Source organism: Panulirus ornatus, chromosome 50, assembly GCF_036320965.1.
Source record: "Panulirus ornatus isolate Po-2019 chromosome 50, ASM3632096v1, whole genome shotgun sequence".
NCBI lineage: Eukaryota > Metazoa > Arthropoda > Malacostraca > Decapoda > Palinuridae > Panulirus > Panulirus ornatus.
This window is the reverse complement of record NC_092273.1, coordinates 25,331,569-25,345,429: the sequence shown is the minus strand read 5'-3', so window position 1 is coordinate 25,345,429 and position 13,861 is coordinate 25,331,569. Positions and strand designations below refer to the sequence as shown.

The following is a 13,861-nucleotide window of genomic DNA, read 5'->3' as shown; positions in this document are numbered from 1 at the left end:
GCCCCATCTCCCATTCTGTGACTTGCTTCATCCCCTGTAGTTCCATCCTCTGCTTTGTCCACTTCCAGGTAGCTAAAGCACTCTACTTTCTCCAGCTTCACATTCACATTAGTGCATCCAAACTCTCCACTCACCCTCTGCAACACCCCATTACCTCACTTTCTCCTTTCAGACACTAGTAAACTTGAACACCAGTTTCTGGGGTTTCTTTGTAAGGCCTACCACAGAGCCATGTCCTCTGCATATAGAAACTGATACACCTCCCAGGTCTCCCCACCCATAGCATCCTGTAGATCCACCTTGCTGTCCAAGACCTATACATTCACTTTCCTTGCCACCCCATTCATTAACAAACTAAATAGCCAAGACAGCATTACATGCCCTTTATGTAGACCTGCCATTTTGAACATTTCCCCCTTCTCCCCTGCTACTCGTACTGTCCCATTTAAGACTTCTCACTGCATCTGCTATCTTCCCTCCCACACCATTAATATATAAGGTCATTCATAAGTAATCCCTATCATATGCTTTCTCCAGGTTCATAAATGCCATATACAAATCCTAAATTATATGGGTAAATTATATGGGAGGGTGTTGATTGAGAGGGTGAAGGCATGTACAGAGCATCAGATTGGGGAAGAGCAGTGTGGTTTCAGAAGTGGTAGAGGATGTGTGGATCAGGTGTTTGCTTTGAAGAATGTATGTGAGAAATACTTAGAAAAGCAAATGGATTTGTATGTAGCATTTATGGATCTGGAGAAGGCATATGATAGAGTTGATAGAGATGCTCTGTGGAAGGTATTAAGAATATATGGTGTGGGAGGCAAGTTGTTAGAAGCAGTGAAAAGTTTTTATCGAGGATGTAAGGCATGTGTACGTGTAGGAAGAGAGGAAAGTGATTGGTTCTCAGTGAATGTAGGTTTGCGGCAGGGGTGTGTGATGTCTCCATGGTTGTTTAATTTGTTTATGGATGGGGTTGTTAGGGAGGTGAATGCAAGAGTTTTGGAAAGAGGGGCAAGTATGAAGTCTGTTGGGGATGAGAGAGCTTGGGAAGTGAGTCAGTTGTTGTTCGCTGATGATACAGCGCTGGTGGCTGATTCATGTGAGAAACTGCAGAAGCTGGTGACTGAGTTTGGTAAAGTGTGTGAAAGAAGAAAGTTAAGAGTAAATGTGAATAAGAGCAAGGTTATTAGGTACAGTAGGGTTGAGGGTCAAGTCAATTGGGAGGTGAGTTTGAATGGAGAAAAACTGGAGGAAGTGAAGTGTTTTAGATATCTGGGAGTGGATCTGGCAGCGGATGGAATCATGGATGCAGAGGTGGATCATAGGGTGGGGGAGGGGGCGAAAATTCTGGGAGCCTTGAAGAATGTGTGGAAGTCGAGAACATTATCTCGGAAAGCAAAAATGGGTATGTTTGAAGGAATAGTGGTTCCAACAATGTTGTATGGTTGCGAGGCGTGGACTATGGATAGAGTTGTGCGCAGGAGAATGTATGTGCTGGAAATGAGATGTTTGAGGACAATGTGTGGTGTGAGGTGGTTTGATCGAGTAAGTAACGTAAGGGTAAGAGAGATGTGTGGAAATAAAAAGAGCATGGTTGAGAGAGCAGAAGAGAGTGTTTTGAAATGGTTTGGGCACATGGAGAGAATGAGTGAGGAAAGATTGACCAAGAGGATATATGTGTCGGAGGTGGAGGGAACGAGGAGAAGAGGGAGACCAAATTGGAGGTGGAAAGATGGAGTGAAAAAGATTTTGTGCGATCGGGGCCTGAACATGCAGGAGGGTGAAAGGCGGGCAAGGAATAGAGTGAATTGGAGCGATGTGGTATACCGGGGTTGACGTGCTGTCAGTGGATTGAATCGGGGCATGTGAAGCGTCTGGGGTAAACCATGGAAAGCTGTGTAGGTATGTATATTTTGCGTGTGTGGACGTATGTATATACATGTGTGTGGGGGTGGGTTGGGCCATTTCTTTCGTCTGTTTCCTTGCGCTACCTCGCAAACGCGGGAGACAGCGACAAAGAAAAAAAAAAAAAAAACAAATCCTAGTATTTCTCCAAGTAATTCTCTCAAATTTTTCAAAGCATAAACCTGGTCCTCACATCCTCTCCTAGTCTGTTACTCTATTCATGCCACCACTCTCTCATATGCCATACCAGGTACTGTATACACAAAATCAGTAATATTATTTTGCATTGGATCTTCTCAGGTACTACAGTGGCTCCAGGAAGTGTATGGAGAGGAGCAAATTCCACCATATGAAAAGACTGAGCGCAGCATTGGGATACTTCATCAGCTTATGACTGCAAGTAAATGCTCAGAGGGGAATGCCAAAGTTCTTGCTGAGGATTATGCGAAGAAAGCTGCAGAATATAGTGGTGAAGGTATTTTCAAAAGCCAGTTTGTTTCAGATGAAATGGGAATATTAAATGAAAAGGAAAAGGTCAAAATTGTTAGGTTCTTAGATATTTTAAAGGAATACTTTATTGTGTATTTGGATAGCAGGGATAATAGTAATGTAGTGATGTCACTGTAAGGTGATATTAGATTAGAAAAAATTTGCCTTTGAAGAGGTTTGAGGAATGAGGTAAGGCAGTGATATTAAGAAGAAAAGTAATTGGTGTATGAGTGAGAGAGGCATTGATATTGAGATGATAAGGCTTCAAGAGTGGGCAAAGAAACTTGAGAGGTGATGAAAGCCTTTTTGAGCTGTCATTATATACGTACGACATATATTGAAGCTTGAAATAAGGGCTGAATCCTAGAGGACTGATAAATGCTGGCTTTTTATCCCTGCTTAGAGGAAGGGAAGAGTGTGAAAATGAAATTAAAGAAGTAGGTAGGATAAATTTTAGGAAGAAATTTGCATACGGAATTCATTGTATTAATTAGTTTAATTGATTCACTCCAGGACCCTTATTATGGGGTTTCTATTGCTTCAAGCTGCACCAGTATGTTTAACAGGGAAGTGATGGATTCTTTTGGAGTGAGAAGTTCCTTGAACAGATAGTACTCCATTTCATGCATTGAAGATGATGCAACCTCCTCACAGATTCTTTTCACTCGTGCAGATGGAATTCAATGACGCCAATTTAATGTATTATAGAACATTAAATTCTTAAGCAATGATAGTGAAGAGTGGGAAAATATAAGAAATGAGAGTAAACTGCTAGCAAAAGTAGAGGATGGCTTAAAGAATTTCCTTTGTTAATGATGTTGGGAAACTCATATATTCACATGTCTAGGAGGTGAATCGGATGGCTAGGGAAAATGGTAAATTGATTCTGAGGTATTAGAACCAATATGAATGGTTGAAAATAGAAAAAGACCTTAAAATACATGGAATTATAACTGATGGTTAAAAGAGTAAAGTTTTTTGATGACAAAATACATGCATAAGATATGTTTGTGTTCATGGATAGATGGGAGGGTGCCAGATGCCTGGACAGGAACAGTGACAGTGCCTTTGTACAGGGAAAAGGATATTAAGGATGAGTTTAAAAACTATATAGCCAGCTGTGCATACCTGGGAAGATATTCGAGAGAATCATTAGTGAGATGGTAAAGATGATGATAGAATTGTGGAGTGAGTGAATACCATTTAAGGTAGAGAACCTTTAGATCAGACATTCTCTGAAGATGGCAGCAGAAAAGTATGTAGCAAAAATAAGAATATGAATAGCATTTTTAGACTTGGAAAAAGTGTATGTTAAATGGGGCTGAAATATATTGTTGAAAGCACTAAAAATTTGTGGTGTAGGAGGAAAGTTGTTGGATGCAGCAGAATCATTAGACAAAAATTAGTAAAGGTTTTGTGAATATGAATGGTTGGCTGAGTGAAAATTACTGAGTGGGTTGAGAGAAGTATCTTGAAGTGTTTTGGTCAAAAGGATGAATGTATAAGTGGATAGTAGGTTGAGTAAGAGCTTTGAGATAGTCATGGAAAGGAGATAGGGATATGTAATGTCTTCTTTTTTTGTTAATTATGTATACGGAGCACTGAGAGAGATAAATGATTGGGATTGTCAGAGAAGAGAAGTGCCTTCTTATTGCTTTTTTTCTCTTACTGATTGCTCAGTTTCTTTCTTCTTTTTCACACTGGAGTCTTATAATGTTAAAAGGATTGCTGTTTTTATTTCACATCTTATATGCCTAGCTCTTTCTCATTTCATTTCTATCTTATTTCCAACCTCTTTTTTTCAGCCTTTTATTGAACTTCTTGCTTTTTAAGCAGAGGGTAATTAGATAGATGTATAGAATTCATTGAGAAATGCAAGATGTGCTATATGATCTCTGATATTAAACATGAAGATGGTCAGAGACTGAACCCTTGAAGAGGAGTTTCTATAAACAGTGTTTTTTCAATCAAAAAATTATTGATTTGACATTGCCATTTTTTACAGGAAGGCAGTTGGGTAAATGGTTGGAACCTGTGAAAATCAAGACTAGTATCTTGTCCCAGGAAAGCCAGAAAGGACTCATGGCTCTGGCTAGCACTGCACAGGTGAGCAGTTAACTTTTTCCATGTATATATTTATTATTTATTTATTTTATATTTATTTATTTTGCTTTGCTGTCTCCCGCGTTAGCGAGTTAGCGCAAGGAAACAGACGAAAGAATGGCCCAACCCACCCACATACACATGTATATACAGACACGTCCACACACGCAAATATACATACTTATACATCTCAACGTATACATATATATACACACACAGACATATACATATATACACGTGTACGTGATTCATACTGTCTGCCTTTACTCATTCCCATCGCCACCCCACCACACATGAAATAACAACCCCCTCCCCCCTCATATGTGCGAGGTAGCGCTAGGAAAAGACAACAAAGGCCACATTCGTTCACACTCAGTCTTTAGCTGTCATGTAATAATGCACCGAAACCACAGCTCCCTTTCCACATCCAGGCCCCACAGAACTTTCCATGGTTTACCCCAGATGCTTCACACGCCCTCGTTCAATCCATTGACAGCTTGTTGACACCGGTATACCACATCGTTCCAATTCACTCTATTCCTTGCACGCCTTTCACCCTCCTGCATGTTCAGGCCTCGATCACTCAAAATCTTTTTCACTCCATCTTTCCACCTCCAATTTGGTCTCCCACTTCTCCTTGTTCCCTCCACCACTGACACATATATCCTCTTGGTCAATCTTTCCTCACTCATTCTCTCCATGTGACCAAACCATTTCAAAACACCCTCTTCTGCTCTCTCAACCACACTCTTTTTATTACCACACATCTCTCTTACCCTATTATTACTTACTCGATCAAACCACCTTACACCACATATTGTCCTCAAACATCACATTTCCAGCACATCCACCCTCCTCCGCACAACTCTATCTATAGCCCACGCCTTGCAGCCATATAACATTGTTGGAACTACTTTTCCTTCAAACATACCCATTTTTGCTTTCGAGATAATGTTCTCGACTTCCACACATTCTTCAACGCTCCCAGAACTCTCGCCCCCTCCCCCACCCTATGATTCACTTCCACTTCCATGGTTCCATCTGCTGCCAAATCCACTCCCAGATATCTAAAACACTTCACTTCCTCCAGTTTTTCTCCATTCAAACGTACCTCCCAATCGACTTGTCCCTCAACCCTACTGTACCTAATAACCTTGCTCTTATTCACATTTACTCTCATCTTTCATCTTTCACACACTTTACCAAACTGTCACCAGCTTCTGCAGTTTCTCACCCGAATCAGCCACCAGCTCTGTATCATCAGCGAGCAACAACTGACTCACTTCCCAAGCTCTCTCATCCACATCAGACTGCATACTTGCCCCTCTTTCCAAAACTGTTGCATTCACCTCCCTAACAACCCCATCCATATACAAATTAAACAACCATGGAAGCATCACACACCCTTGCCGCATACGTAAATTCACTGAGAACCAATCACTCCTCTCTTCCTACACGTACACATGCCTTACATCCTCAATAAAAACTTTTCACTGCCTCTAACAACTTGCCTCCCACACCATATATTCTTAATACCTTCCACAGAGCATCTCTATCAACTCTGTCATATGTCTTCTCCAGATCCATAAATGCTACATACAAATCCATTTGCTTTTCTAAGTATTTCTCACATACATTCTTCAAAGCAAACACCTGATCCACACATCATTTACCACTTCTGAAACCACACTGCTCTTCCCCAATCTGATGCTCTGTACATGCCTTTATCCCTCTCAATCAATACCCTCCCATATAATTTCCAAGGAATACTCAACAAACTTATACCTCTGTAATTTGTGCACTCACCTTTGTCCCCTTTGCCTTTGTACAATGGCACTATGCAAGCATTCTGCCAGTCCTCAGGCACCTCACCATGAGTGATACATACATTAAATAACCTTACCAACCAGTCAACAATACAGTAACCCCCTTTTTTAATAAATTCCACTGCAATACCATCCAAACCTGCTGCCTTGCCGGCTTTCATCTTCCACAAAGCTTTTACTACCTCTTCTCTGTTTACCAAATCATTTACCAAATCATATATATATATATGTACATAAACACCCATATATATACACATATACATACACACATACACACATACACATAGGCATTTACATGTGTACACATGTACATATTCATACTTGCTTCACTTCATCCATTCCTGTTGCTACCCTGCCCCTCAGGTAACAGCATCGCCACCCCCCCTTCAGCAAGGTAATGCCAGGAAAACAGACAATAAAGACCACATTTGTTCACACTCAGTCTCTAGGTGTCATGTATAATGCACTAAAACCACAGCTCCTTATCCACATCCAGACCTCACAGACCTATCCATGGTTTACTCCAAATGTTTCACATGCCCTGGTTCAGTCCATTGACAGCACGTTGACCCTGATCGCTCAAAATTTTTTTCAGTCCATCCTCCCACCTCCAGTTTGGTCTGCTCTGACACATATATCCTCTTTGTCAGTCTTTCCTTACTCATTCTCTCCATTTGTCCAAACCATTTCAACACCCTCTTCTGCTCTCTCAACCACACTTTTGAAAATGTATGGGGAGGTAAAATGGTCAGTGTCCAAAGAATCCCCTCCAACTCTAGCATTTAGCATGGCCTTTTTCAATCTTTCGTTCTCTGTCAAATCAATCAAAGCCTTTTGCTCTTGTCTTACATCATTCCTCATCCATGTATATCTGTGGATCATCCTCTGCTGAAAAAAGGTTTTTGTAAGGCGTATACCCCGATCAACACAAATATCCACAAGATAACTTCAATTATCATTCACTCCAGGCACTCCACATTTACTCCATAAATCCAGAAACGCTTCATGTCAGCCATTCTTGTACAGTCTTCTTAATTTCGTATATATACACATATCCATGCATGCTTCACAGTTCCAATCTTTCCTTTCACCCACACTATTCCTGATCCATTCCATCCATGCTCTGTAACACCCACCCACACTCTTGCTAATTGTAGAATTGGACGTCCTTCTTTCCCTCTTCCCTGATAAGTTTCACTCATTCCTTTCCATACCACTCCTTCTTCCACACCTTCCCATGACTTGCATTCATCATTTTCATTTTCACTCCACACATCCTGTCCAAGGATAAGGGTTTCCCCAATCCCTAGCACATCCAAACTATCAACTTTTAAACTTCTCCACAGTCTCCCTCCTTTTACTCTCACCTGTCATCCCATGTACATTCAGCACCATCACCTTCAGTCACTCATATCTTTTACTGCTTGGCATGACTGATATCCTCTAGTGCCACTCCTTAGCCTGGGTACCTTACCCTTGAGAGGTCACTGGCAGAGGATAACTCCAATGCATTAATGAGACATTTTTACCGGGAGTGTAATGCATGTGTACGGGTAGGGTAGAGGACAGTGAGTGGTGCCTGGTGAAAGTAGGCCTCTAGCAAGGGTGTGGGATGTTACCATGGTTGTTTAATTTGTTTATGGATAAGATGGTGAGGGAGTGAATGAATGTGAGTGAGTGGTTGCTCAGTGCCACATCACCTCCACACCGTGACCTCATATGGAAGTTGCCATGTGGTTGTTAAGCTCCTGTGAATGAGCTTCTGCCAGCCTCATATGTTTTATGGTAGCTGAATTGGGGAATCCTCTTGGTTACACCTATTTTTGGGGGTAAAACAATGGTTTTTAAACTCCACCAAGCAGTTGCTTAGTCAGATGCTCAAAGGTTTTTCCTGTGATACAGAAATGGGTTTTTATTGTTCAAAACCTATACCAAAATGTTCTAGATTTATATTAAAGTGTTTAAAATGTAGCATTATTTTCCAGGTTCTTGATGTTCAGATCCCCACTAGTACCAACATCATCTTGGCCATGAACCAGTTGGAGATGGACCACATGCAGGTAACCGTTATATTTTATTTTTGTTGGGTGGATTTTTGGAACTATAACTCTAGAAATTTGATTTTTGTTCTATGGTTTATCTTTCCAGTTATATTTGATCCAAAGTCTTAGGGATATTGTGTTAGGCACATTACATCTGGTTATTTATGCTTAAGTGATGAGATATAGTTATTTTCATTATACCAAAAGGATTTTTTTTTATTGATATATTTTAACGAATATAATGAATAGGTTGTAAACCAACATTTCAGAATATTTTTGCTATCCTCTGCGGAATGTTTCATGAGCATAAGATATTCTTTCTAGGAATATCAGGGTTATGAACCTTTAAACTTTAGTATTCTCTGATGGGGAACACTAACTTTTCCCTCCCATTGCTATTGTTTCAACCATATACTGTACACTGACTCAATCTGGGCTTACCCCTTGCCAGTGAGAGACCAGCACAAGGATTACATTGACCTCACATGTTCTCAACCATAGAAAGCTCACTTTCCTCCAGAATCCTGCACTGTCAAGGTGTAATGTTGCCACATTGGCTTTTCCATCTGGGAGCGTTGAAGAATATGTGGAAGTCGAGAACATAATCTTGAAAAGCAAAAATGGGTATGTTTGAAGGAATAGTGGTTCCAACAATGTTATATGGTTGCGAGTCATGGGCTATATATAGAGTTGTGTGGAGGAGGGTGGATATGCTGGAAATGAGATGTTTAAGGACAATATGGGGTGTGAGGTGGTTTGATCGAGTAAGTAATAATAGGGTAAGAGATGTGTGGTAATAAAAAGAGTGTGGTTGAGAAAGCAGAAGAGGGTGTTTTGAAATGGTTTGTCTCATGGTGAGAATGAGTGAGGAAAGATTGACCAAAAGGATATATATATCAGAGGTGGAGGGAACGAGGAGAAGTGGGAGACTGAATTGGAAGTGGAAAGTATTTTTTTTTTTTTTTATTATACTTTGTCGCTGTCTCTCGCGTTTGTGAGGTAGCGCAAGGAAACAGACGAAAGAAATGGCCCAACCCCCCCCCCATACACATGTATATACATACGTCCACACACGCAAATATACATACCTACACAGCTTTCCATGGTTTACCCCAGACGCTTCACATGCCCCGATTCAATCCACTGACAGCACGTCAACCCCGGTATACCACATCGCTCCAATTCACTCTATTCCTTGCCCTCCTTTCACCCTCCTGCATGTTCAGGCCCCGATCACACAAAATCCTTTTCACTCCATCCTTCCACCTCCAATTTGGTCTCCCTCTTCTCCTTGTTCCCTCCACCTCCGACACATATATCTTCTTGGTCAATCTCTCCTCACTCATCCTCTCCATGTGCCCAAACCACTTCAAAACACCCTCTTCTGCTCTCTCAACCACGCTCTTTTTATTACCACACATCTCTCTTACCCTTACGTTACTCACTCGATCAAACCACCTCACACCACACATTGTCCTCAAACATCTCATTTCCAGCACATCCATCCTCCTGCGCACAACTCTATCCATAGCCCACGCCTCGCAACCATACAACATTGTTGGAACCACTATTCCTTCAAACATACCCATTTTTGCTTTCCGAGATAATGTTCTCGACTTGCACACATTCTTCAAGGCCCCCAGGATTTTCGCCCCCTCCCCCACCCTATGATCCACTTCCGCTTCCATGGTTCCATCCGCTGCCAGATCCACTCCCAGATATCTAAAACACTTCACTTCCTCCAGTTTTTCTCCATTCAAACTCACCTCCCAATTGACTTGACCCTCAACCCTACTGTACCTAATAACCTTGCTCTTATTCACATTTACTCTTAACTTTCTTCTTCCACACACTTTTCCAAACTCAGTCACCAGCTTCTGCAGTTTCTCACATGAATCAGCCACCAGCGCTGTATCATCAGCAAACAACAACTGACTCACTTCCCAGGCTCTCTCATCCCCAACAGACTTCATACTTGCCCCTCTTTCCAAAACTCTTGCATTTACCTCCCTAACAACCCCATCCATAAACAAATTAAACAACCATGGAGACATCACACACCCCTGCCGCAAACCTACATTCACTGAGAACCAATCACTTTCCTCTCTTCCTACACGTACACATGCCTTACATCCTCGATAAAAACTTTTCACTGCTTCTAACAACTTTCCTCCCACACCATATATTCTTAATACCTTCCACAGAGCATCTCTATCAACTCTATCATATGCCTTCTCCAGATCCATAAATGCTACATACAAATCCATTTGCTTTTCTAAGTATTTCTCACATACATTCTTCAAAGCAAACACCTGATCCACACATCCTCTACCACCTCTGAAACCACACTGCTCTTCCCCAATCTGATGCTCTGTACATGCCTTCACCCTCTCAATCAATACCCTCCCATATAATTTACCAGGAATACTCAACAAACTTATACCTCTGTAATTTGAGCACTCACTCTTATCCCCTTTGCCTTTGTACAATGGCACTATGCACGCATTCCGCCAATCCTCAGGCACTTCACCATGAGTCATACATACATTAAATAACCTTACCAACCAGTCAACAATACAGTCACCCCCTTTTTTAATAAATTCCAATGCAATACCATCCAAACCTGCTGCCTTGCCGGCTTTCATCTTCCGCAAAGCTTTCACTACATCTTCTCTGTTTACCAAATCATTTTCCCTAACCCTCTCACTTTGCACACCACCTCGACCAAAACACCCTATATCTGCCACTCTATCATCAAACACATTCAACAAACCTTCAAAATACTCACTCCATCTCCTTCTCACATCACCACTACTTGTTTTCACCTCCCCATTTGCGCCCTTCACTGAAGTTCCCATTTGCTCCCTTGTCTTACGCACTTTATTTACCTCCTTCCAGAATATCTTTTTATTCTCCCTAAAATTTAATGATACTCTCTCGCCCCAACTCTCATTTGCCCTTTTTTTCACCTCTTGCACCTTTCTCTTGACCTCCTGTCTCTTTCTTTTATACATCTCCCACTCAATTGCATTTTTTCCCTGCAAAAATCGTCCAAATGCCTCTCTCTTCTCTTTCACTAATACTCTTACTTCTTCATCCCACCACTCACTACCCTTTCTAATCAACCCACCTCCCACTCTTCTCATGCCACAAGCATCTTTTGCGCAATCCATCACTGATTCCCTAAATACATCCCATTCCTCCCCCACTCCCCTTACTTCCATTGTTCTCACCTTTTTCCATTCTGTACTCAGTCTCTCCTGGTACTTCCTCACACAGGTCTCTTTCTCAAGCTCACTTACTCTCACCACCCTCTTCACCCCAACATTCACTCTTCTTTTCTGAAAACCCATACAAATCTTCACCTTAGCCTCCACAAGATAATGATCAGACATCCCTCTAGTTGCACCTCTCAGCACATTAACATCCAAAAGTCTCTCTTTCGCACGCCTGTCAATTAACACGTAATCCAATAACGCTCTCTGGCCATCTCTCCTACTTACATAAGTATACTTATGTATATCTCGCTTTTTAAACCAGGTATTCCCAATCATCAGTCCTTTTTCAGCACATAAATCTACAAGCTCTTCACCATTTCCATTTACAACACTGAACACCCCATGTATACCAATTATTCCCTCAACTGCCACATTACTCACCTTTGCATTCAAATCACCCATCACTATGACCCGGTCTCGTGCATCAAAACCACTAATACACTCATTCAGCTGCTCCTAAAACACTTGCCTCTCTTGATCTTTCTTCTCATGCCCAGGTGCATATGCACCAATAATCACCCACCTCTCTCCATCAACTTTCAGTTTTACCCATATTAATCGAGAATTTACTTTCTTACACTCTATCACATACTCCCACAACTCCTGTTTCAGGAGTATTGCTACTCCTTCCCTTGCTCTTGTCCTCTCACTGACCCCTGACTTTACTCCCCAGACATTCCCAAACTACTCTTCCCCTTTACCCTTGAGCTTTGTTTCACTCAGAGCCAAAACATCCAGGTTCCTTTCCTCAAACATACTACCTATCTCTCCTTTTTTCACATCTTGGTTGCATCCACACACATTTAGGCACCCCACTCTGAGCCTTCGAGGAGGATGAGCACTCCCCGCGTGACTCCTTCTGTTTCCCATTTTAGAAAGTTAATACAAGGAGGGGAGGATTTCTGGCCCCCCGCTCCCGTCCCCTCTAGTTGCTTTCTACGACACGCGAGGAATACGTGGGAAGTATTCTTTCACCCCTATCCCCAGGGATAGTGGAAGTGGAAAGATGAAGTGAAAAAGATTTTGAGTGATCGGGGCCTGATCATGCAGGAGGGTGAAAGGCATGCAAGGAATAGAGTGAATTGGAACGATGTGGTATACCGGGGTCGACGTGCTGTCAATGGATTGAATCAGGGCGTGTGAAGCGTCTGGGGTAAACCATGGAAAGTTCTGTGGGGCCTGGATGTGGAAAGGGAGCTGCGGTTTTGGTGCATTATACATGACAGCTAGAGACTGAGTTTGAATGAATGTGGCCTTTGTTGTCTTTTCCTAGCACTACCTCGCACACATGGGGGGGGAGGGGGTTGTTATTTAATTTGTGGCGGGGTGGTAATGGGTATAAATAAAGGTAGACTATGTTTTTAATGTTGTTGACTCGGGGTGGTAATGGAAATATAGGAGCTTGCATTATGTATATGCTGTGTTTAAGATAATGGATACGTGTGATGTCATAGGTATAGTAGTATTTGGTGTTGAGTGTATGTATCCATGGTAATGTGTGGGTGGGTTCTTTGCGTGATGTCTGCGCTAGTACAGCAATCGTGGAGACGGACAAACAATAGTATAAGTGGATAGAGGAATAGTGATGGATCAGTTTGTTTAGAAAATGGAGAAATATTAGAAAAGCATGGATTGGTATGGTAGATTATAGATCTGGAGAGCACTTATGAAGTTGAGAAGAGAGTCTCTGTTGAGAGCAGTAAGGAATTTGAAGGTTTGGTACAGGCACTGATACAATTTTTCATCAAGTTATTTTAATAATTCAAAGATTATCATATCAGATATGGCAGTCAGGCAGGGAGGAATTTTGGTCTCTGATAGTAACAGTGCTCAGTGGTTGTGAGTTCATCCTTTGATTTGTTGTTTCTTTTCATTGTGGTTTCAGGAGAATGCAAGCTTTCAAACAATACAATCTCTTTGTGCAATAACTTGATCACAAGCTTCGATTCTGAGTTTTTTGTAGTGAGTGTCGTGGCTGGCGGCTTTTGGACAAAATTTGCAGAAGTGGAAGGAGGCAGGAAATTAGAAGAAGAAGGTAAGTAAAATTAGTTAAGAGACAATATTAGTTGGACATTGAGATGAAGTTGAGGCTGAATAGATGGAGTAGTTGTATAATGAAATAGGACAAATACAGTTGAAGTGTTTTATTGATCAATGTTGATGTATTGAAACAGCAAGCAGAATGGTAACCTTGTATTCTATTAGTGGGCTGGGG

At 41.6% G+C, this 13,861-nt stretch overlaps 1 protein-coding gene across 1 annotated transcript in view; it reads left to right on the top strand.

Moving 5' to 3' along the window:
* The window catches only part of LOC139764682 (HAUS augmin-like complex subunit 1), a 67,946-nt gene that overhangs the window by 25,453 nt on the left and 28,632 nt on the right, over nt 1–13,861 (top strand). Inside the window, exons 3-5 of the mRNA XM_071691564.1 lie at nt 2,209–2,383; nt 4,403–4,503; nt 8,312–8,386. Coding sequence (XP_071547665.1) covers nt 2,209–2,383; nt 4,403–4,503; nt 8,312–8,386 — 351 coding nt within the window. The remainder of the gene's footprint in view (nt 1–2,208; nt 2,384–4,402; nt 4,504–8,311; nt 8,387–13,861) is intronic.